Below are 25777 nucleotides of genomic sequence, written 5' to 3'. Positions count from 1 at the left end.
AATGTGAAATGCAATTTGCAACTCGTTTTACATGAGCATCGTGGCATATTTCTGAAACAAACGGGACATTTCAAACCTTTTTAAAACTCCATATTGGCCAATCTGAAATTCCCTGGCTTTTTTTTCATGATAAGTGGGGTCTAGCATCCAAGTCAAAACAGTCAATCCACAATAAAAACTGCATACAGCCTGCATAGGCCACGTGCACACTGTATTTTCCGGAGTGACAACTGCATATAAATGTGTGTGTACCGAACAAGACTCGCTCTCAGAACTGCGATGATTGACAGCTTTGAAACCGTAGCAGCGTTTTGGCGTCTTGCGCGTTTAGTATCCGTTATTGCATTATCACAGTGACAAAAAGCTTTTATTTTCTGTAGTTTAACCGAAACACCGTAGACGAGGCATTGTGTCTCACTGTCGCAACGATCGCTCATTACGAGCGGGTTTGGGGGCGTCTTGTTTAAGCTCAGATCATAAGCGATTGGGTTTATAGTTATCAAAGTCAGCAGACACGAGGCTCTATATTTCGGTATTATTTTCAACCTGAAGCATTTGGATTTACTTCGGTTAATTACAGTCTTATTCTTGTTCGCTGAATTTTCTAGCGAGATCTGGCAACACGAAGGAGTTAAGTGGCGTAATATACCGCTGTAGTAATATATATATATATATATATATATATATATATATATATATATATATATATATATATATATATATATATATATATATATATATATTATTATTTTTTTTTTTCATACTGCTAAGTCATAAGTCATACTGCTTCCCCTACAGAAGAGAGACACGTCTATGCACATTGCTGTAAATGCGGTTGTCACTTCCTGTATTTTGCGGGAGTTAATTCGGTTGTCACTCCCGTAAATGACTGAACGGTGTGCGCACAGAACGGGATTAAGCTCTAAATGGTGAACTGACAACCGAGTTTAAATTGAAGTGTGCACGTGACCATAAAGTTGCTTTCCGCGAGCCGTCTTGACTTCCGTAAAATGTGACGTCGGGTCTACTCAGTCACCCGAGCACTTTATTTAACCTTTACTGAGAAGAAGTGTGCAACCCTAAGCATATTGTACAACATGGGACCTTTAACCGAATGGGCACGTGCTAAAACAATTAGCTACTATTGTATTACAATAGCATTTTCCGCCTTACTGTTTTCTCAGTATTGCGATGGTTATCAATTTTCCCCTCAGAATCTCACGTAAAGTAAAGTTTTGTATCTCTTAGGTGAAAAATCTCAATTGTGAAATATAAACTTTCAAATGTGAGAAAAAAAAATTTAACTGTGAGATATACAGAAATGTAGTTTTTTTTATACCTTTTTTATTCTGTGGCAGAAACAAGCCTCCGTGGAAGGACGTACTGTGTACTGAGATTCAGCTTTGATTCCATGTTGACTTTAAAAGCATTTGATAGTACAATAAAATGCTTAATTACAAGTGAAATTATATCGTAAAATTTGATGGTGGTTTATAGATAATGCAACACGCTGAAAGCAAAGTGAGCCTCAGGATACAATCAACAGTTCCTCGTCTCACCAATAGGAGGCGATCTTTCGCTTTTAATAAAACAATCACACAGCACAAACAAATGAAGTGACAAACATCTCAAGTAATCACTAAGATGCTAATAAAAGGATTAATGATGCTTTATTGAAGAATTGAATCCAGTAAGGCAGATAATATGCACTGCATTATTACACTGATGCATTTGGTTCTTCCGTGAATTTAATGGGTATGAAATGCTTTTATGCTGATACCTAATATGTTTCTCAGTAATGAGTAGAATTTTATTATGATTTAAGATATGCTGTGCGTGAGAGTATATCGAGATGATTTTTATGCTTTTACCCTGAGATGGATTTTCAAGACAGTAATACATCAAAATGGGTCCAGTATTACTAAGTACATAAATATGAAGACGTATAACAATGAAACCGTTCTCAGTGCTGCTTTGGAGCTCACACACTCTTCATGTATCATTTCCAAAACGGTATATTAGCACCAAGAGCTACAACGGGAATGCATTTTAAACAAACAGAACAATCGAACACCTTTTTAATCAAGTGTTTAACGCAATGATTACAGACATGATCGCACAATGTTGTCTTTCGCGGGCTGGTGTGATCTGAGGTACTCATGTGAATTATCACGGATACATTTTTCAAATGCAGTTATTAGTTTTACTCGAATGAGCTGTGAAATGGTTAGACGTTTGGCCTATGGAGGAATTGCGACAGCCATTACGAATGTGTAACTCTACCTCAGCTCTACTATGCCAACCCCCGAGGAGAAACATAGTGTTGTTAGAAAAGTAATGAAGTGCTATAAAAAGCAGTTTCAGGCAATCAAGATAAATTGGTACAGTATAAATAGCATCTGGTGTAGAGTACTTTCAATACTTTGAAGAGGAAAAAAACTAGGACTTTTAAAAGCCAAATGTTTCTGTCAGTCTCTGTACTCCATCCTGTTTGTTCTCACTGTACTAAAAACAAGCGGTTGGATCCCAGTGGGAGAGTCCCATCAAAGTCTCTCTGAGCAAAATCCGTTAGGCAAACAGAAGCCTAAAGATCTGCCAGATGACAAACAACTTCAAGGCAAAAGCTTGAAGAGTTTAGCACCATGCGGAATCAAAGGCGTCGTTAGAAGAGCGTAATATCACATGGAGTTTGCTGTGATGAACACGTAGATGCGGGCCAGGAAAGTTGTGAAAGTTCCTTGACGCAGCAGCTTCATCTCCACGTCGATGAGGAAGTCCCGCGGCTCCCGCACTTGCCGGTGCAGGTACACGGCACCCGTGAAGCTGTTGAGCTTCCTTGTGCTGAAGTAGCCTTCCTCGTTTCCGCGAGGGATGCTGATGATGATGTTGTCGCCCGAGTAGGCGGGCGAGGGTCCGATGCGGAAGATCTGAGCTGGGATGACGATGTTGGTCTGGAAGCTCAGCTGGTAGTACGTGATCCGTAATGGCATGGTCTGGCATTGCTGGAAGTTGGGGCAACTTACTCGCTCACAGCGTCTAAAAGCATGAGAGTTCAGAGAGGTTAGAGTTTTGCTTTGTGTTTAATTGCGTCCAAAATAAATGTTTTTGTTTACGTAATATATAAGTGTACTGTGTATATTTATTATATATTTATAAATATCTGCACAATATGCATGTATGTATATATATATATATATATATATATATATATATATATATATATATATATATATATATGTTGTATTATGTAATATATTTATGTATAGTAATTATATTATTTTAGATTCGATTAATCATTTGACAGCACTAATTTACATACTTTTTAACCATAACTCAGTGTAGTCCAATGTAGCACTGAATTTAATTTGTAAACTTCATTAACTTAAAAAAAAGAAAAGAAATAAAATGCCTTTTCTGTTTGACAGAAAAAGTCAGTATAACACATTTGGGGAATTGCTACAAAAAATACAGGGCATACAACAATAATAACACAATATTCAACACAGCATAAGAAAACAGCAACAACAGAAAGCAGAAAACAGAATTAGAGAGATTAATTAAATAAAATAGTTATTGGGATGACATGAGGTTAAGTAAATATAACAGATTTTTGAGCAATGTATCTATTTAAGCACTGAAAAATCCTAATTTTATCAAATAAAATGTAAGCTTGTATCTGATCCCACGGCATTTGTGCTGAATGATGGATTAAATTGAGTTACGCTTTTTCTAAATGATCAGATCTTTACCTGGTCGGTGATAAAGCAAGCCACTTACTGTACATTTAAAGAGGCATATAGAGGGGAGGCTATCTTGATTCAGACCAATGAGGACAGCCAATCTGAGACCCTCTCATTTGATAGTCTTTCTCAACAGATGAACCAGTCGTACGGCACAACATACAGTACATAGGTAACACTGGAGTAATATGGTGACACTACCTCCTAAAACGACCACATCAGCGTAGGTGTTTTTGGACCTGTTCACTGCTAGGCGCTGTTAAATCTCTGATATAGCTGTGAATCTCAGGAGGGCTGATGGTGAGCAGTGGGAGTTCCCACCAATCAGAGTCCATGCTGACACTGGCCAGACGTGTGTGTTTGAACTACTGCCTAATCAAAGAAATTTGCCTCCATCCCCTTTTCTTAGCAGACAGCATGCTCTGTAAGGAGCCAGCGTCAATACAGATGACACAAAGATGCTATAGTGAATGTACTGATGCTCCAATGCCCCGTGTAGATTTACAGAGCCAGTACAGAAGGTGTGCATCTCTATGATTTCCATTTTCACATTTTTTTTCACATTAGAAAAAAAGTTACACAAAAGCTTCTGTGTTAACCATAAGCGATATGCTGTATGTATGTGGGCATAAAAGTCTAAATTGAATCTGTTCATAATGCTATCATACTGTATTTTATCTTGCAAGACCGGGATTAAACCACTCAATTAATATGGATTGATTTTTATGTCGCATGTATGATCTTTTTGACAGTTTTGTGTTTTGGTGCATTTCCATTGGAGGGACGGAATTCACGAAAAGCATGCTAATGATGCTAAAAGCGTGCTAGCAAACATGCTAATCATGGTAAAACTTGTAACCCTGGTAATCAGGTTATCAACAAGCTAACATGTTTATCATGGCAAAAACAGGCTAATATGCTAATCCTGCTAAAAACGTTATCATGCTAATCATGGTAGCAATATGCTTTTTGTGGACTTTATTCAGCTAGATGTTCTTGGTAGGAAAGGATCTTAAATGATAAGAGGTTGTGTTTTGAAACTTCTGATTACTGTGGTAAGTTGAACAGGGTTCAGAATTGCTAGCAGGTTGGAGACCACATGTGTTCTGCATGATAAATGTGATCGAGGGAGAAAATCAGCAGGCCATACTTACGTGTCTGACACTCTCCTGTAGTTGTCTGGACATGCAAATGACAAGCAACGGAAGCCTCCCTGGATATTAAAGCAAGTCTGGGAAGCAGAGCAATTGTGCGATCCAATGGCACATTCATCAATATCTGAGAACAAAAGGAAAGACAACAGCTAAATAGACTTTATATAACCACTCGATCTTCTGAGACTGCCTAAAACTTTTATTTCATTACTTTTCCTAAGTATTCTTTTTGGTTCTAACTTCTTACATAAAAAAAGAGTAAATGGGAATTCAATAGTGAATCAGAAGTAAACTATTAAGGCTATCGTGAGGCTTTATTACATAAATAAATATCTAAATGGCAGAGAATGTTAAATTTTACCCGGTCTCAGTCAATGCTAGAAGGGTTGTCAGGAGCGACTGATGTCTGCGGTGACTAACCGCCAGGCTTCATTCTGGTTGGAGTCAATTTTGGCCCCTCCAGAAGTAATTAATTATGCATCTCATTTTACAAAAGCAAAGTCCTCGTTACAGCTCGCCGGCTCCAATCCACAGACTAATTCGTTTGGTGCAGGCTAGCGCTAACCTCCGGGAGCATGTACAGGCTCTTCTTCACCTCTCATCGACTTTCCTATCTCGAGAGCCTGAGGGAGTTTCGACAATTTCGTGATCTTTCAGAGAGTGATGGAGGACACTGAGCAGCGCTGTGTTGAACCTGAGGTTAGCTCCTCGCAACACAATGTGCCAATTAGAGAAATTAAGGCTCCGAATTGAGTTTGTAGCATTTGGCTTTAGAAAGGAGTTGGCTAGAATATTAACCAGAGTTTAAAGGAACTGTTCACCCAAAAACGATGTTATCTTCATTCTTGCGTCTTCCAAATCTGCATGCATTTCTTTTTTTGTGCAAAACACAAAGCAGAAAAGCCAATTTGCTTTTTGCGAATAAAGACCAGGGACATGATTTGGGGAAAATATATTATATTATATTATTCGGATGAGTAGATCACTTACAATTTAATACATGGTAAAATAACTTACTGAGTGATAAATACAAATGAATGCGTTTATCGGTAGTTGATTATTGAAAAATTGCTACTTTGTGTAAATAATATGTATGCATGTAATACATAAAAAAGTAACTATGGTCTGATTACAAGTGTTATAAAATGTAATTTAATGGCATCTGATTATGTAATTATATTTTATATATATATCTGATTACATAACCCAGATTACATTCAATCAGTTACTACCCCTCTCTGATTATATTTTATTTTATTACAGTCAAGTTCATCCTGTGCTTTGGTCACTGTTTTGTTTTACGTGGACTTTTAATTTGTTTCTTTAGTTCCTGTTTCTGTGGTTTCTTTATTTTTATCACTTTATTTCTTCAGTTCTCATAACTATGCTTTATTATAAACTACGCATTTAATTATATTTTATCAACATTTTGTTACAGAAAAAATACCTGTACTCTGCCATAAAATACCCGTTTACATACTAAGATCACTGCTAAATAAGTAAAACGACAATAACGCAAAACCAAAAATAAAACATTAAGATAAGACAACAAATAACAAACACATCATAACATAAAAATACTACTAATAATAGTCAATGAGAACTGAAACTGTTTGGTTATCAACATACTTCAAATGAGAATCTTGTTTTGTATTCAGCAGAACAAAGAAATGCATTAATGTTTGTAACAATATAAGCAAATTTTCATTTTGGGGAGGACTATCCTGAACTAAATCCTAAACATTTAGTCCCATGTATTGTGCTTTTATTTATATGGAAGATGAAGGAAAGATTTCTATGTAATATGAAAAGTAATATATCACTTTTATATTACCTTGACAGGTGCGTCCATTAGCTGCCATGGAGTAACCATGTGGAGGACAGGCACATTTGTAGCTACCTGGGACATTCACACACTGGAATGCACAGAGGTTTCCAATGCTCTGTGAGCACTCGTCGATATCTAGAAAACAAACAAGAGCATTTCATCTTTATCACTGAGAAAACTAGCCATTTATAATGAACAAGCCAGTTTACCAGAAAGATGTGTTTAAGAAAATGTGGCAACAACAGCTACACTGTGCTGAGAAAAAAAAATCCATCCTCATTAAAATATTCACGACATTATTGATTTCACATCCCCATCAGAGGATCCCCATCATCTCTTTAATCAACATACTGTATAATGTAAATGTGTCCCTGTCTTTTAATCCTTAATGGCTATGAAGGGAATGATGGAAACTGATTTGAATCAATTTCCCATCTTGAGGACATTGATAACGCTTCACCTTCACATGTGTGGCCGTCCTCTTTCAGGTAGTAGCCCACTCGGCAGTAACACTGGTAAGAGCCATAAATGTTTGCGCACTCCTGACTGCAGGGATTGCTGTCGCATTCATTAACATCTATGAGAGAACACAGTAAACATCAAGTTTTGGGATTAAAAACTGTTTGTTTGTTTGTACGTATTTGCAAAAATCATTACAGTGTTATGCACACCGGTGGTGTGGCATATCAGGGCAAACATATAGTACAAATGTTTGAAACAACATTGAAAATTTGGGATTCAAAATCTGGGAATAGGAGGCAATGTACAGAAAATGTAATTAAATTGCATTTAATTTATAGAAACTCTGCACTATTTATATGTCACTAATCAACTTATATGTAAACAAGTGGTTTTATGTTTTGTTTTTTTTTCTCCACTGAAGCAAAAGACACTTTCTTGGTCATTTTCAGATCATGCTGGATCATATTCAGTTTGGTTTTCATTTTTTACTCAAACTGTCGTGTTCATAAACTACTAATTGTGCAAAATGGCACATACTGTTTTCCCTCTGAAACCAGAATAAAAGTCACCTCATGAAAAGTTCCTCAGGCTATGTCAGCCACAAAGACCTTGAAACAAACTGTGAATAAATGAACGGATCTGGCCATGACGGAACTAGTAAAAAAAAAAAAGAGTCCCCTAGAAAACTCTTCAGCTGACATCTCCTTCGTCTATTTTTGTTTTGCACTCTATTCGTGTCTCGCTTTAATTGGAAAGAAAGAACATTCATGCTGTCAGAGCACAACACATTCTTCGCAGGCAGAGCTGATCCGTGTTCAATTCTGCCAGTGCAAATGGATGTACCTTCACAGTTCTTGCCATCAAAGGCCAGGGAGAAGCCAGTGGTACAGGAGCACTGGTAGGAGCCCGGCGTGTTATCACAGGTCTGGGCGCACAAGCGGCCTGGATACCGCCAACACTCATTTACATCTGCCATCAGAAAAGATGCCGAGAACTGCATTAGCTTACATACTGTAGTGTGGGGAACATTTCTTTCTCTTTCCCCCTGCCTTGCTGTATTCTTTCACTCTGCTATAGGAGCAGAAGAGATAAGAGATTAGGATAATCTGCACGCTCTATTGAGCATGAGCTGCTGTCAGCTTCATCTATATGCATGCTGTTAGTTTGGGTAACCACAGAAAAAACGACACCCTTTGAGTAATTCAGTCACGGTATCCCAACTTTTTTTTAAACCCTTCAAGCACTTCATTCTGCTGCTGCGGTTTAAGTTAACGTGTTAAAGTTAACGTGCTTGAGGTCAGAAGTCAGTTTTCCTTCGTCACAGGTGCTAACCCTGTTGCAAATCCAGCATATATGCTGCTTATGCATGTTTTGAAGCTGGGATGCTGGTTTAAGCTGGTCCTTTGCTGATATTATAGGACCAGCACATGTCCACCTAAAGGACCATCTTAAACCAGCTCAAACCAGCTTCAAAACACACTTTATCAGCATATGCTGGATGTCTCATCAGCAAAAGCTAATGGTGAAAAACCTTCTCCCGTATTAGATAGCATTTTGTAAGGTCATTGTTGAAGAGATGTTTTGAGTGAACTTGTGTTTTTTGGCTGTGTATTTGTTTTGTGTGTGTCGATGCGTCTGTTGATACACACCCACACAGAGCTGGCGTACGGCGTCGTACTGGTAGCCGGTTTGGCAGTCACAGCGGTAGCTGCCGGGCAGGTTGTGACAGATTTGGCCCTCTCCACAGCGGTGGGTGCCCATCTGACATTCATCTACATCTGTAGTACATATTCAAACAGTCGTTATAGTTCTTTCAGACTCTGTTAGCATATGCTAACAGAAATGGTAACAAAATGTACCATGATTCTATAGTGTTTGTTTGATTATTCATAATCTTTTTTCATAATAAGCCTCCAGTGAATCATTGCTAAATAACAGTATTAGTCTCTTTTTAAAAAATCCTCTTGGTCCCAGATTATGAACATATATAAAAACGGTTAATTAAAAGCTAAAAAGGTGTCTGAAAGGGTTAGGTTTAGGAATCCGTAGGTTAAGGTATAGTAGTGTATATTTATGTGCATCCTCACCAGTGCATCTTGCTCCATCAGGGCTGGAATGGTAACCCCGACTGCACATGATAATCTTGCGTTGGCAGGTGTAAGAGCCCACAGTATTTATGCAGTTAAAGCCGGTCGTACATGGTTCACTCACACTGCTGCATTCATCGATATCTAAAATGAAGCGAGAGAAAGCATTAAAAATGTATAAAATTAAAATAAATTATACAAAAAAAAGCTATTTTGTTGTAAAAATGTTCATAAAATTGACTTTGCTGATTTGGTATTTTTCATGCATCTGTCCACTAGGGGGCACTGAGTGACTCTAAAGCTGGCTCTTTCCCGTCTTACCAATGCAGTTGCCATGTGAGTCCTGAGTAAAGCCTGTGAGGCAGCGTTGCTTCAGGTTACACGTGAACGAGCCGTCCGTATTCTGGCACTGGGAGCCCATCCCACAGTTATGGGTTCGCATAACACACTCATCGATGTCTAGAACAGAAAGAGTGCAACAGATGTCAAAACAGGCCAGCGGACCGGACAAGAAGACGCCACCCAGTCGGGATCCTGCTCTGATAGATTTGTTCAGCTTTTGAGACTGATGCTGTTGTAAGGTTCAAACAAATGAAGTTTCCTCTCCAAAATCCTTCAGGAAAATCTGTAAATCTCACCAAATTTGGCAAGCGCAGCAGCATAATGAATAGACGAGGCTCACCCGAGACATCTGATGGAGGAGATGGGTTTGGACAGAGATCACAACAGTACTCAATTACAAGTTAGAACTTCACAGTAGGTGGCACTGTGGCTCAATAACAGGCCGGGAAAGCATGCTCACACTTCAAGGCAGATGATCTCACAGGATCAAACCCGAGTTTCTTCTCATTCATCCACAACAATTGCATGCTATTAAAAGTAAAAACTAAATGATTTTGTATTTTGCAAATTGCTAATGGTACTGACATAAAACTTTCTTCATTTTGATACAGACATGACTGAACGCAACAATAACCTCCAGCTCCAGCAAATGATTCAAAGCATGCAAAGAAGGATTCAAACGCGTATCTTGACTTTTTCAACTAGTCGTTAAAATAACCATAAGAATCACAGCAGTGATTAATTCGGAAATGACCATCTTCTGAAAAATTCATAGTTTCATAAAAATTAATCGGCTTATAAGACCGATTTGTTCATGAATCACATTGCACTGGTTATGGTGTGTGTTTTTGATTCACTAAAAAGAACTGGCTAATAATGATTCATTTGTTTGTGAACTGGAACGCACTGGTCATGCTGTATGACCAGCTCACAAGAGCAATTTGTTTGGGAATCAGAACATGATCGTGCAGATGTTTTGATTCAGAAAAAGAGTCAGCTCATAAAGAGTCACTGTATATTTTGATTCAATAAAAAGATCTATGTCATAAGAGTGACTTGTTTTGGAGTCAGGGTCGTGGTTACCTAGATTTTTTGATTCACCAAAAAGAATCAGCTCAAAATGAGACGTTCGTTTATCCACTGACCATGCTGTATGGAGTTTTTTTGTTTATGAATCAACTGTACTGGTCACACAGTATATGTTTGATCATGTCTGCGAGCACATAAGAGTGATTCGTACAGAAATCAGAAAATGGTTGTGCGCTGTGTTTATGGTTCACTAAAAAGAAGCAATTCAAATAAATCGTTTGTTCATAAATCACACTGCACTGAGCCAGTTCATTGTTTGTTTATCAGACTGTCATATGTTGCTTTAGCATACAGCTCGTGTAAAAGACTACAAATATGTTTCTAGATATTGTTCAGCACACCATTTTCCTTGCATTATATTCGAAATTCAGGTGAAATATGATTTCCTAGCACCATGATCTAAGCAACATGAAACCCACTTATGACTATTAGTGAGCCCTTAATCTCAGGTTTTCTCTCCAAATCCTACATCTGCACTATAGCAGCAGAGCATGAATTTTCAACACTGCAAAGTCTGCAATTAGTTAAAATCCACTATTCCCATTCTGTCACTTATTATGATTATAATCCCTCCACACTTATTAGCATGCACCAGGCCAAGTCCTGACAAGAATCAGAGACTCTTGCAAAGTTTTCCCCGTTCAAAGGCAATGGTTAGATGTGTCTAGGCATCTGCTTTGTGTAAAAACAGAGTGCGGGGTGCTTTAGATGTTCGCGAGCAAAAGCCCGAGGCAGTCAGCTGTGGCTTCTTTCGAACTGCGAAGGCCTGCAAAATTCGCATTTTACTGCACAGATTGACGCACGGTTTCTGGGTCTTCTCTACAGCGGTAACGGTGGTGTGTTTAGATGATGAAGACACTGGTCTGGGATCTCTGAAGCAGTGTGGGTTAGAGGACCCTGACAAAGGAGGAGGACCGTTTGTTATTGATTTTGTCCATATGCAACAGCGGATAGCTCCAATAGCTGGGGGAGAGTTGGACTGCTGCCATGTTTCTGCTGATTTGATCTCATGTAAAAGCAAAGTTCACATAGATGTAACTCTCAGCATATTTTAATTAATAAAACAATGCTCTGTGGACTTTTAGCGAAATTAAAAGGGTTATCGGATGCAAAACTCTCTTTTGCTATATAACTGTGTGTTGGCAGCGTACACAACCAACCTATAAATCCACCCAGTGGAATTTTTTTTTATCTCTTTAAATAATATTTTTTCAAATCAAGCAATTCTCAGCTTCTTGTCCGTGTGAGACAAGAATGGCTCCTAATCGACTGAGGCGTTTCGCTGCCGAATGTAATAATGAACATTTTAAAATAGGTTAATTTTCTTCTATTCCATAAAATATTAAAAAAGTCATTAATTACAATCCGGAAAATCTTAGGTAAATTTGGAATACGTGTGTGTACATGCGAGCGTTTGTTGATATTGTACCCACCTTCACATACTCCATTCCTCAGCTGGTAACCGCTCGAACATAAGATTTGCCTCTCGCACATAAACCCTCCTACCGTGTTGACGCAGCGCTGGTCGGCCTGGCAGGTGTGCGTGTTCGTCACACACTCGTTCACATCTGCAAAGCAAAAGCACACCGTTATTTTCCTGAGATCCAAAAATGTAAAATCCTCACACAGCGCCAGAGACGCAAATGGAGAGTTGCACTTCATCCACAAAAGCCTGGAATGATGAAGCTATAGCTGACGGAGCTGATGGAGAAGCAAGCAGGTGAGACAGCAGCGTGAAAAAAAAAAAAACCTGGCAGAGCCCTTTGTGTGTTTCCAGTAGTCGCGGCACACATAAGGCATTTTACTTCACATTCTTTAGTTCTGGCGCTGTGGCGAACTGTCAAGATCTTCGGTTGGCCAGATTTATTAAAGGCAATAACTCTGGACTATGTTGAAAAAAATCTAAACAAGATTGGAAAGCGAGAGCGGGCTAGACAGAGGAGAAAATAATTACTTGAAGCTTAGACAATGGCTGATTTGTGGGCCAAGAAAAGGATTCAATCTGTCATGTTATTGCCAGAGTAAATAATTTCAGGGGACCGGCTGGAAATGTTTGTGCTTTCTCCTGGCCACATTAGGACCGATGAGAAAAAAAGAGCACATGCTATTACTACCTTTTCTGTTCTACACAGCAGCTGGCAACACCATTGAGAGAACAATGAATTTGAATGCTTCAAAGTTTTGGGGATACACATTTTTGGACTTCCAGGATGAAACAAAACATGTTTCTAAAAAGTGTTTTATGTGCAGTATATCAGAGCCACTTCGTTGTTGTAATGACAGTGACCACACATTGTGTCACTATTATTGACCACACAATAATAATCACTGTAAGGCAGCTGCAATTCTCTCTCTCTCTCTCTCTATATATATATATATATATATATATATATATATATATATATATATATATATATATATATATATATATATACATATAGATAGTATGCAAATGCTAGAAGTAGTTCAGGCTGAAGTAATTTCAAAATATTTAATGCTGCAATTGTGTTGTAGTCTAAAACAAGTTGAAAGGTACATGGCCTTGAACCCCCCCTCTGAATATCCCAACCTCAAAGAAAACTCAGGTTTCCGAGGCCAACTGGGACTACTAAAAGTCCTCTGTTTAATTTTGCATTCATTTCCTCTCATTCTGGGCATTTTTAATAATTCACTGTAAAAATATGCTGTTACAGTGAATGTCAGCTGCACTGCCAGAAATAAAAATAAAACAATTAAAACATGTTTTTAATAAACTATTTACACATAATGATTTCTGGAAATGTATTTACCGTTTTTACTGTAGAGTATTAGGTGGCACATATTTTTTACAAATAAATAGTTTTATTTTAATGTGTGTTCTTGTTCAAGTCTAAACAGTAAATTATATATACACTTATATATTTTTTTTTTTTTTACAGTAACATTACAATGCAGTGTTAATCCATTTATAATTTTTTTTTTCAGTAAAATTACCACGTCATCATTTACATTCACCCTTACAGTATGTCATTCCAAACCTGTCTGATTTTTCCCCCTGTGCTACATAAGTAGAATATTTTGAGAAATATCTTTCTGTTTTTCTCTTTATTATGTTACACAACGTTGACAAAATTTTCATTTTTGAGTTGACATTCACTTTAAAGGTGAATGGCCAGCTAAGTGACACCACTGTGAGATCTCTGTGAGTGTTTTTTAAAGGTTCCTGATTACATGTGCACAATATTTAGCCCCAGAAGTCACACAGAAAGCATCTCTGACACCCTCTTAAACTCTGTTGCAGATCCAGCACAGAAGTGTCAACAAGCTGCCTCATCAACATATACGAGCAGTGACACTTATTCTAAAAATTTGCTTTATCATAACAATATGGTGAATTGCCAAAATGTGGTGCTCTGAAATGCATTAGAGGATATGTATGGGATGAATAATGCATTTCTGTAGACTGGAGGCAAAAGGGAGTGGGGGAGTGGGTTAGTGCTATTGCAAATGAATGTGACTGAAGTGCAAGCTATCAGGATTATAGTCTGTCAACATTATTTTTACATCAGTGGTGCTGGCGAGATTGATAGGGGTTAAGATGCGAGGATGATGATGAGCGCCCAAGATGATTGCAAGCTTGGATTCATGAGTCTTTATTCATGAGTCAGTGTTGTTAACTAAAACTATTAAAACTATTTGTAGCGGTAGCCAACAATATATTATATGGGTTAAAACTATAGATTTTTCTTTATGCCAAAAAGCATTAGGGTTATTAAGCAAATAGCATGTTCCGTGAAGATTTTTTGTATCAAAACTTATCAAAACACAATTTTTGATTAGTAATATGCACTGCGATTTTCTCAATATTTAGATTTGTTTGCACCCTCAGATTCCTGATTTAAAATAGCTGTATCCATACATCAATGGAAAGCTTATTTATTCAGATCCTAATTTAAAAAAATTACCCTTATGTGGTTTTGTGGTCCAGGGTCACATTTTTGTTAATTAAAAAAATTGCTTTTGTTCACTTTGGATAAAAAACATTTAAATGTAAAATATAAATATTGGATGAAAATACTGGTAATTAACTGAAATAAATACAATTAAATCTAAGTATTTAAATTGAAATTAAAAAAAGCTAAAAAAATGAAAAGGAAAAAGAAAAGATACTAAAATTTAATTACTAAAGCATAAACAATTTGAAACAAAAACTGAAAATTAAAAAATAGAGCTAATTGTAATAAATACTAATGTAGCTGATAAAGCTAGCGTCAATAAATATTATAATATGATATAAATAATACTAAAACTATGGACATGCACACATATTAGCTTATTTTTATTATATAAGTACTGAGAAGTAACAAATAATATTATATATAAATTATAAATCAATTAATTACAAATGCATTCGAATATTAAACAATAGACTATAATAAATTACACCTCTAATAATAATGCATAACAAATAAAAGAGTAGTCATACACAGTGACTAAATATGACAGATCTTTTATTTTTGGAGCACTGTTACTTGAAGAGCACATTTTTAACACGCTTGCTCATTATTATTATCAATAATTCTGAATCTAACAACGCCATAAATAAACTCCTTATTTTGTTTAGGGGCTCATCCAAGACTCCCATGAACCACCTCAAGAATCAAACTGAAATAGATTGAGGCATTTGTGTATGCTTAACCACTAATGCCTGCTATGTTTTGGTTACGTCTGGAGGGAGGCAACACAAATTCAGCAGGGCCCCACAGCTTCTGGTGAGAAATCCGAGGAAACATAATACCCATAATGCAACCTTATGCATGTGAGCTAGTTGTAAGAGCATGCCGACGAGCTTTTGTATTTTCTTCTTGTGTATTAGTGAGTGTTTATCTGGGCAAGCGCTGGACAAACATGCCCCGACAGCGAGCAGAAACGGTCCCACGGTGCCATTTGAAACCTCTTACCCACACAATCTCTATTCTGGTTGTGAATAAAGCCCTCATCGCACATCTCATTGAGCAGCACACACTGGTAGGAGCCCTCCCGGTTCACACACACCTCGTCCCGAGAGCAATTGTGTCTGCCGCTCGTGCACTCATTCACATCTATGATACACATAACAGTTTAGTTGAAGGAAGAACACACACATAACACATCCACGCCACCTCCACCATCATAAAGTCGTATTAGCATTTTATGAGGTGTGAGATCAGATAACGTTTTGTTTCTTACAGTGAGGTTTGCACTCAATTAATCAACCATTTTATTGTTGTATGAAGTTGGTTTTCTTTCTGGTGAAATCGCATGCATGTCTGGCTTTATGATTCTGTAACGCTTAATGTTTACCACGTGAATACGGCTTATGAAGAGGAACAGATGCTATAGAGAAACTCTGGGGAGGATATACATAGGCAGTCTCGTATTTTGAACGTGCATCTGGAAGTGTAAAAAAGTTAACACTAAAACATTTCATTACAAAAAATCCATTCAGTTTCCTGTAGAGTGTGACTTAAGTCTTTGGCTCAGGCAAAGCCAGTCAAGCTTGAGTTTGTTACTGCCAAAATGAAATCAAGGTCTCTGCCCACCCGCATTCAGCATATGGGAACGCTTTGACGGAGAGACACGGAAAGAGAGAGAGAGAAATAAACTCTTGAAATGCAGAGATAAATCGGCAGTGAAAACTGCCCTCTCAGCTGAAGCCATTTCGATTATATCATCCCTTTAAACAGTTCTCACGTGCAGAAATTTCCCCTGATTTATAGTTAATGTCTCCTGAATCAAGGTGAACATGAAGTACAATTTGACATTCATGTTGTGCCATTAGGCAGTTCACATTTTAGTCAAATAAACAGTATTAATTATTGTCCAACATCACAGTAATTCAATATTAGGCTAGTTGTTGCTTCTGCATTTGCTATTTTTTCTGTTCTTTACGACTGCTGCCGAATATGATTCCAGTGAGAGCTTGAGTAAAGGCCAAGCAGACAGTGCAACATAAACAGCCTTTTATGTCACGTGATATACAGCTAATATTGATCACAACTGACAACTCATTTAATGACATTAACCCGGGTCACATTTTAATATCCTCACTGGAATTTATAAAGTCATAGCGGGGAAAATCATAGAAAGGTAACTGAAAACGTAATTAATCCATAAAAAGTTATTAATCAAAATGTATTTATCATAACACTATATTTCATATTTTACAGTAAAAAAGACTTATTTTAGTGACTGTTTCTAAGCTGCATTTAATTATGTGTTTTATTGTATTTAATTGTTACATAAACTGTTTTTTACTGTATTCTCTCTCTCTACACACACACACGCACACATATTTACAGTATATAGCACTGTGTACTGTATACTGTACAAGCAATGAATCTGATCTGGTTTCTAGTAACAGCTGTGCATGGCAATTTTATTAGCACCTTGCACGAAAAGACCTTGAAATATATATCACCTGCAACGCTATCAGTACTGTAAATAAACATGTGGTAAAAGTGTCAGATCAGACAGGAAGATGTATTGTGAGAGAGTGGAGCTGTCAAACCCGGGGCTGAGGTCACTGTTTATTATTGTAGTATGGGCTGAAGGAGAGTAATTGGTCGTGGATCAGTGAAGCTGAAGGAAGCAAATCCTCAGGTAAGACTGTGATGTTCAGGCCATGAAAAATCTCTTGTCATAATCCTTTGGGTATAACTGCTATACATGAGTGATTCAATCCAAAAAGGGATTGGTTAGTGTGGTATGACAGTTTTATCAGTGTTTTCTGACAGCTGTGTTGGGGAGAAGTTGTCTATGTGTGCTTTTGGACCAATTTAGAGTACTTTACCTTCACAGGTGTGTCCGTCAGCCATCAGAGAGAATCCTGGGTAACAGGAACATTGGGCCAGTCCTCTAACCACAGAACACTGCTGAGAGCAAGGCCCATTACCTGAAGACCATAACAAAATTCAGTTTTTACATTTATTCACAGTTTTCCCTGTTATTATTATTATTATTATTCAAATTTAAAATTATATGTTTTCAACAACCCCCTAAGCCCAATTATTAAAAGTTGCATAATTTTGTGCTACGGAAATGATTGATACCTCTAATCTGAAAAGAAATGGGTGGCAATGCAATTTAGTTATTTTTTCCAGGATGTGTGAGAGAGTGGTCAGTTATGAAAAAAGCATAAAAAAACATTTGATATACAATTATATTTTAGGATAGTATTTAACATTAGTTTTGTTTTTATATTTTACATTTCTGTTTATATTTTGTTCTTTAAATGTACATGATTTTGTTGCGTTTCTCTCAGGTTTTGTTCAGTGTACATTTATTACTTTTTATGGTTTTACTTTTAGTTTAATCATAGGAGCAAGAGCCCAGATATCTCGCCTTCTGTACGGCCCTAACAGATTTAGTTAAAAATTCAACTGTAATCAGCATGACTTAATGAGTCACCCAGATACATCCAGATCATCGCACTGATTGATCCTCCAGAAACACGACAGTGGCCCAGAACAGACTTCCAGTAAATGCTTAAGTCCTTAAATGTCTACCATCAATCCCAAACCAGATATACATTAAACCTTGTGGCGTAAGGACTTATCTTGTAAAGTACTATATCTTCTGGATGGCCTGCTGAATGAGGAGGAAATGAAGACTTTTTTTCTCCTCTGTTAAGCATGTTTCAATTAAGATAACATATGTAGTGCAGAACATCAGATCAACCATACAGTACCTGTGAGGCTACAGTACATGATCTGGAATCTAGCACTCTGTCATGGTGCCAGAATTTTACAGATCATTGAAATATTGTGTCAGTCTCTTGACAATTGAAGGAATAATTTTATGCGCACATCAAAACAATCCATTATGCCAAGACGTGACTAACAGACTGGCTACTGATCAAAAACCACTTTATTTCAAATAGAGGATTCTGAGTTCTGCCAACCACAAAACATTTCCATATTTTTTTTTCCTTTAAGAATGAAGCTAAGAAAAAAAAGATCAGTATTTTTATACATATTTTTATATATCTTGCACCAATACTCAACTATAAAAAGGATATTTTTAAATATATATATATATATATATATATATATATATATATATATATATATATATATATATATATATATATATATATGTGTGTGTGTGTGTGTGTGTGTGTGTGTGTGTGTGTGTGTGTGTGTTTAACAGCCCATTCACAACTGTATTTAGTGTCCACTTCGGATCAGCCAAACACCAGCAGTAAATAGGGCCTAAAAGTGCTTTTATTTCCTGAGGAGAGTGGATAATGCGCCGCTAAACTGTATACCACATACCAGCGCATGGGTTCTGTAAGACCAAGTTTTGAGTAGTAGTTTCTTGGCTTGGTGGAGGCACAGTTATCAACCTGTCTTCCTCACTAACTCTGTTGTCTTCCTCCTTGCTCTCTGTGAAAAAAGCAAAAGAAAGCAGCGAGTCATTCTTTTTCATTCTGTATCCTGTCAGATGGTATTTTTGGTAGAGAAACTGCACATGATGGAGAGTTTCTCTCCAACATTTAATCATGACCAGATGAGAAATAACGGAAAGTGCTTTGATTTGTGACATTTGCCAACATATATCTTGTCATCAGAATTCCTACCATTCCTAAAGTCAGCTGAAGGTTGCTGGAGAGAATTTACTTGTGGTGTGTCATTACTTCATTCCTGACATGAGATCATGAGACAAGTTTCACACTGGAGCAGCACAACGCTGTCTCTATCAACACTTCCACGTCACCAGAGACACTAAAACAATATTGACACATGACAATCCCATCATGCCGTGGTGTTGTTAGGGTTTGGTCATATAACCAAGGAAACGAGACAAATAAATACAAACTAGCAAAACAAATGCAGACAGTACTATGAGCCCATCACCAAATATGAACTCTTGACATTATTTATTTGTGGGCTTGGAATATAAAGATATTTCAGCATACTTTTATGATATTTTTTTCAACATTCTCTAGCAAGACAGCCCTGGCTCTTTAACATACTATAACGTGCAGTGTTGTTACAGTTTGCAAAAAATCAAAATACTAAAACTTATTTTTGTTTATTGAAATGAAGCTGAAATAAAATATAAATATCAGATGAAAAATGTGACCCTGGACCAGAAAACCAGTCAGTTGTGCTGTCAAACAGTTAATCGCATCCAAAATAAATGTAACTGTGTTTGTTTATTATGTCTATATAAATACACACATGCATGAAAAATATATTAAAAACATTAAAAATATATAGACTAGAATACATTTATTTTTATTATTACATATATATTTAATATACAAACAGCATATATTTCTTAAACATATAAATGCATGTGTTTGTACTGCATGTATATATACATAATACTTATAAATAGTATATATTATGTAAACAAAAACTTTTATTTTTATTTTTATTGTTTGACAGCACTGATTTGTAGCAATAGCCAACAATACATTGTATGGGTCAAAATTATAGATTTTTCTTTTATACCAAAAATCATTAGGATAGTTTAGTATACGTACATCTAAGGATTTAACTTGGACTTTTCAAATAGTTGCATTTTGGATACTGTTTGATGGCAATTTTACTACATTTCAGCTTTATGTAAAATCAGTGTTACGGTATATAATGAATGAATATTATTCATGTGGTTCCTTAGAGTTCAAAGGTTTGAAAAATAATATTTCGGGGCGTCTAATTCAATGACTCATCATAAAAATCTTCACTCGATGTACAGACACGCATCTAAAGGCACTCACAGCACACAAAGAGTTCTGAGGTCGTTTAGAATCCAGATCAGATCTAAGTAACAAACACACACACACACACACACACACACACAAACAGGATGCTGAGCAGGTATTAAGATTAATTCCCCTATTTAATGCAGGACTGATAGTGTGTGTTTTGAGTGCATAAAGATGAGACTCGCATAAGTTATGTTGTATACAGAAGCAGATGTCTGCTGTGAAAATCTATGAATAACATAAACCCTGCAGGTTCTCAACAACTTGTATGCATATCCCAATAGGATATTTCATTGAACTACACCTGCAGCTAACATAAGCCACTCCTTAATATAAAAATGGTTAACACATACAAATCTGTATCTATATACAGTAAGAAACACGTACATGGGTTTTTGTTGTATACTGAGTCATTAGAACTCACAGAAGAGCTAATATTACCTGGCTCACAGGTGCGACCGTCCTGCAGGAGTGTGTATCCAGGGTGGCAGGCGCACAGGTAGGAGTCAAGAGTGTTGACGCAGGTGTGATGGCAGTTCGCTGAGAATCTCTGGCACCTGTCATCATGCTCCAAATCCTCCAGTGAATTAGCTGCAGGATCCGCATCCCCAACTGACAACGCTTGCTTCGGAAACTGACTGTCTGATACTGAGGAAGAGGAGAGATAGTCGTTTTAAAGGACGATACGGCTGTATAACTCACATTGCATGTGATTACTTACATTACTTATGTTACTTGCTTACCAGTGAATCTTCTGCAGTGAATGGGTGCCGTCATGAGAGTTCGTAACATCCAGTAATCCACAAGCGATCAACACAAATTCAGTCCAACAAGTAAAGTCTTGTGAAGCGAAAAGCTGTTTTTGGTTTTAATGCAAATTATTGTGATTTTATTAGATGCTTCTTGAACTATCATTCTGACGGCACCCATTCACTGCAGAGGATTCAGTGGTAAGTAAGTGATGCGATGCTAACTTTCTGCTTTCCGTTTTGATGAAATGACAAAATGGAAGTACATCATTTAAATGGCAACATAAATAAATAAAAAGACCTTTACTACTGGCTTAATGTTTAAAATGCGGATTTAATGAAAAACATTTTTTAAGTGTGAATTAAAAACACTAGTAGTGCAATGCGTGATTTCATGTATATTTAATGATAGTTTAGGTTTTATTTAATAAACTAACGTGACAGCAACGTGACATATGCACACCTTAATCATTATTTCTTATTCTAATATTTAAACAAGCAAAAAGAATTTAGAATTTTTTTATAGGAGTGCTACCATTTGATGTGAACCTGAACTAACCTTCTTGTATTATAAAAAGCATAAATTGACTGTTATTTTGAGAGACTTACAGGGTTTGACTCACAGAAAGCATTTGATTTGAAGGGCCCTTTGGAGCAGTTATTTCTGAGCACTTCTGTCTAAAAAGACACTACAACAACAGCTGCTATGATTGTTTTCCCTTCAAAAAGCCTGAATAGTTATCATTCATGCCATCTGAAATGGCAAGACGGTCATTACAGTCTACAGGGGTCCTCTCTGTGATATTATTTCATGGTTTTTTTTTTCTTAGTGGGGTTGGGGGTGATTTGCAAGAAGTTTCTTTAAATATCAGTAATATTTTACAATGAAACTGCTTTATTTTATTTACATTATATATATGCATGTATATATTGAGATTATATTTAATAAAATATATTTAATATATAAATGTTACATATTTTTCTTAAATATGTGCATCCATGGGTGTGTAGTTAAATATGCATAAATGTACATGATACACACACATATACTATGTAAACAAAAACTTACATTTTGGATGTGATTTATTGCAATTTATAGTTTGATAGCACATATAATATATATAAACATTTTTTACACTTAGATATTTGAATACATATAATGTATTCAAGTCATTAGGTCTTATTCATGAAACAAACACATTACGAGGGATGAATTACTACTCTTAGCAAGCATTAAGAGAATAGTGTTAGATATGAACATTAAAAAGCATCACATCATGCATAATTTTTATGCATCTTGCTGTGCTGATTACTTATTAGTCAGTACTGTTTCTCAACTGAATTTTTTGCAATAATAAATTCATTTAATAATACATAACGTAACTCCACTAGTGTCTCCGATGAAGGATAAACCAGATGTCAGCCAGAATGACATGGCAATGAAGGACTACTTGTACATAAACATAATACATATTAAAGCAATACGCCAGTGAACATCTGTCATTTCATCTGCCAGCTGTTCCTGCCACACCCTCCGTGTCGCCCATCTGCCAATCAGCTCTTATCAATCCCAAATCCACATTCACCGAATTCCACACAACAATAGACGGAGTTAATGAACAAGCTTTCCAACATCGCGCGGCAATTTGGCAAGGCATTCGACTGACTTGGCAATTAACGTCTGGCTAAACATAATAAACAGGCCCGGCTTCACCTTACACAGCATGCTGGTGTAAAGTAAATATTTCTCACAGTCATTAACTGAATGTAAATGCAATGAAGGGAGAAAGAGATTAAACATTTCCGCTATAATTAATCACGTTATGGGTGTGAGGTGGCAGGGGGCCTGAGAAAGCAACCCTCATGGAAATAATTACCTCTCAACCGTTTTTGTATCGCCTAAACCTTTGATGCAACCGAGAGGGCTTACGTAGTTAGCAACAGTCTCCTTAAAAAGAGAAAGAAAAAGCATCTCTGCGGGTCTCTGTATGAAGGCAATTTAATTGGGCCTATTTTAGCGTTCCATCATCTGTGTGTACGCCACGAAAAGGAAATAAGTCAGCCCTAGTGTACTGACTCAGCCACGGCTAATCTCACCTTGCCTCGGGATATCAGGTAGGCTCTTTAGGGGAAGCAAGGCACTGGGCCAAAGGAATGTGCCACTTGAGACAAAGCAAGAGGTGAAGTCTGGGTTTTATGGCTCATTCAAAGGAAAAGTGACCTGGGTCTATTGACTGGGGCTTTGCTGATAACTGCAGGAGTGCTAGTTGAGCAATGAGCGTCTGCCATTACACTGATATGGCACTATGTGCTCTCAGGACGATTTAATAAAAGCCAGGGCAGTGTTGGAAAACTTTATTCAGCTGTAAGCCACAAACAGGTTTAATGCATTCAGTTAAAATGAGGGAAATATTCATGGAATTTTTCCAGCACTGCTTATGTTTCTCTGCTAAAGTTTCAAATGACAGCATTAAAACCTTTTCTTAATTATATTAAACAATGCATTTTATTTAGAATTATAGTTTTTTGCTAAGGATGACTTTAAGTTATACATATTTTTTTAAATATATATTTTATACTAATTTTATACTTTAATATTAGATGCCATAACAATTTAATAAATAAAATAAAAATACAAACTAAATATTTTAAATATAATAATATAAAATATTTTTATAGTACTAAATTAAACTCCACAGGAGGCAATTTTAAACACACATGTTTTATATTTAAAAACATTTATAAAAAAAAAAAAAAAAAGATATTACAAATATTACAATTTCCATTATACATTTTAAATGCATTTTTAAAATTGTTTATTTTTAAGTTAATTTGTTAAAGTTAAAAAGTTAATTTAGAGTACTAAGTTAAATAACCTGATAATTTTAGAATGAATAAACAAATAAATAAAAAATAAATAAATAAAGCTTGACATCCAAAGCTTGAATTTTATTCACATATTTCTAATACATAAAGTCAAGTCAACATTTATTTTACAAATTTAAATTGATTTCATGCAATCAGGTTAAAATAAAACAATTGCATTGCATTACCTCATTTTAATAAATTTAATTTAAATAGCAGCAGTCTATCCCTAAAGCTAATATCAGGTCCCAGTGTAAACATATAGCATAATTCACAGGATGAATAGAAATCCCCCCCAAAAAAACAATGTTTCCACAGAAATCCTGCCAAAATTAGTGAAAGTAGTCAGCTGAAACATTTGAGACAGAAGGAAAGTTTGCTGGCACGGGCAGAGAGGCAACAGCCTGCTTTGCCATCTGCTTCTGATTCAGCCCAGCTTGCCAGCATCTTTGTGCGTTATTCTGAACGGTAACGTGACACCTGACCAATCAGCTCTGGGCATCTTTCTTCTCTCTGATCCATCAATGTCAACCTCTCGGCCAGCAGTGTGACGAACTTGAACGTGAAACCAAACGCCAAGACGCAGCCAGACTTCAGACGTTTCCAAATATCATCCAGGCTTTAAAAACAAACAAGCACAATCACGACCGAGGCTCTGATGTTAATATGAAGACATAAACCCAAAAGTCATTGGGATGAAGAGATAACTGGGACACTGGGTTAAAAAAAAAACAAAACAAGACATTCCAGGTTCTTGTGTGGTTTCACATCATATGGTGCGTCTCCATCACAACGCTTTCTTGGCACGACAGCCCGCCTAGATCGGTTCGTCAAAATAAAATATGAACTCTCACTCACCCCAGACCCAAGCCACTGGGAATCAGCCATAAACTACAGGTTGCACGCTGCAAACTATGCATTCTGCTGTAAAAAGACAAGCATTTCACCTCTCTTAGGAAGAACGGTCGGTTGAGGCCTCTGTTTTTTCTTGATCGTAGGCGGAGCAAGACCCTCGTCTCCGTCCTCGCAGCAGGTGAGGAAGACGTGTCCGCAAGGGTAGCTCAGGTGCTGATGCGCCTCACAGCCTTTACCTTCCCTTCGCAAACGCAGACCCAGCGCACAGCAGTTACAGCAATCCTACATCAAACAGCATAAAAGAGTTCAAAAACCGCCTTTCATTCAGTCATGCAGCGAGCACTCAAACTATTCATCTGCGTAGCAACAAGTGCTTTCCGCACTAAAAGAGAAAGAGTCACAGTTCATTTTAAGGTTCTATTTTCGACACTAACAAACCATTAACTATGATTTTTGCTGCTTATTAAAAGCTCATTGTTAAGTTTAGGTACATGGTCATTCTGTAAGCTGTGATGTGTTGTGAATAAATCATGGCTGAAGGGTGTTGTTGCACGACGTGAAGCAGAATAATTTATCATCTGCTGTATGATTTATTTTTAACACCATATATGATGCACGCATACATCTGCTTATCTCACAGCATTAGAAAACATCTGCTTTCCATCTTTTAGTTATAAAACGGACTGATTCGTGGCGGCAGTTTGCAAGCCTCATACCAGTGTAAACTGATGGACACATGAACGTATATATTAACACCTGAAAAAAAAAACTAATAGTTACGGTAATATTCCCTTCTCACTTAGGAAACTGCAGGCTTTTTTTAAACAGACACGCGCAAGCATAAATTAACTGTGTGTTTATTAGACGGGG

The 25777-nt window shown here is 36.8% G+C and overlaps 1 protein-coding gene across 3 annotated transcripts in view; it reads right to left on the bottom strand.

The window, feature by feature from the left end:
• Nucleotides 1-1653: 1653 nt before the first annotated feature.
• fbln2 (fibulin 2) overlaps nt 1654-25777 on the bottom strand; it is a 43627-nt gene continuing 19503 nt past the window's right edge. The window contains exons 5-18 of one of the 3 annotated variants that reach the window (XM_043252875.1): nt 25000-25189; nt 20880-21086; nt 18997-19107; nt 17514-17615; nt 15643-15783; nt 12136-12270; nt 9593-9730; nt 9272-9415; nt 8834-8962; nt 8028-8153; nt 7183-7299; nt 6729-6857; nt 4895-5018; nt 1654-3036 (exon numbers count right to left, since the gene is read on the bottom strand). In XM_043252875.1, coding sequence (XP_043108810.1) covers nt 2679-3036; nt 4895-5018; nt 6729-6857; nt 7183-7299; nt 8028-8153; nt 8834-8962; nt 9272-9415; nt 9593-9730; nt 12136-12270; nt 15643-15783; nt 17514-17615; nt 18997-19107; nt 20880-21086; nt 25000-25189 — 2151 coding nt within the window. In that variant the 3' untranslated portion in view covers nt 1654-2678. The remainder of the gene's footprint in view (nt 3037-4894; nt 5019-6728; nt 6858-7182; nt 7300-8027; nt 8154-8833; nt 8963-9271; nt 9416-9592; nt 9731-12135; nt 12271-15642; nt 15784-17513; nt 17616-18996; nt 19108-20879; nt 21087-24999; nt 25190-25777) is intronic. The other 2 variants (XM_043252876.1, XM_043252877.1) reach the window with 2 other exon arrangements.

This window comes from Puntigrus tetrazona, chromosome 11, assembly GCF_018831695.1.
Source record: "Puntigrus tetrazona isolate hp1 chromosome 11, ASM1883169v1, whole genome shotgun sequence".
Lineage (NCBI taxonomy): Eukaryota > Metazoa > Chordata > Actinopteri > Cypriniformes > Cyprinidae > Puntigrus > Puntigrus tetrazona.
The sequence above is the reverse complement of the archived record's forward strand: the minus strand, read 5'-3'. Positions and strand labels throughout refer to the sequence as shown.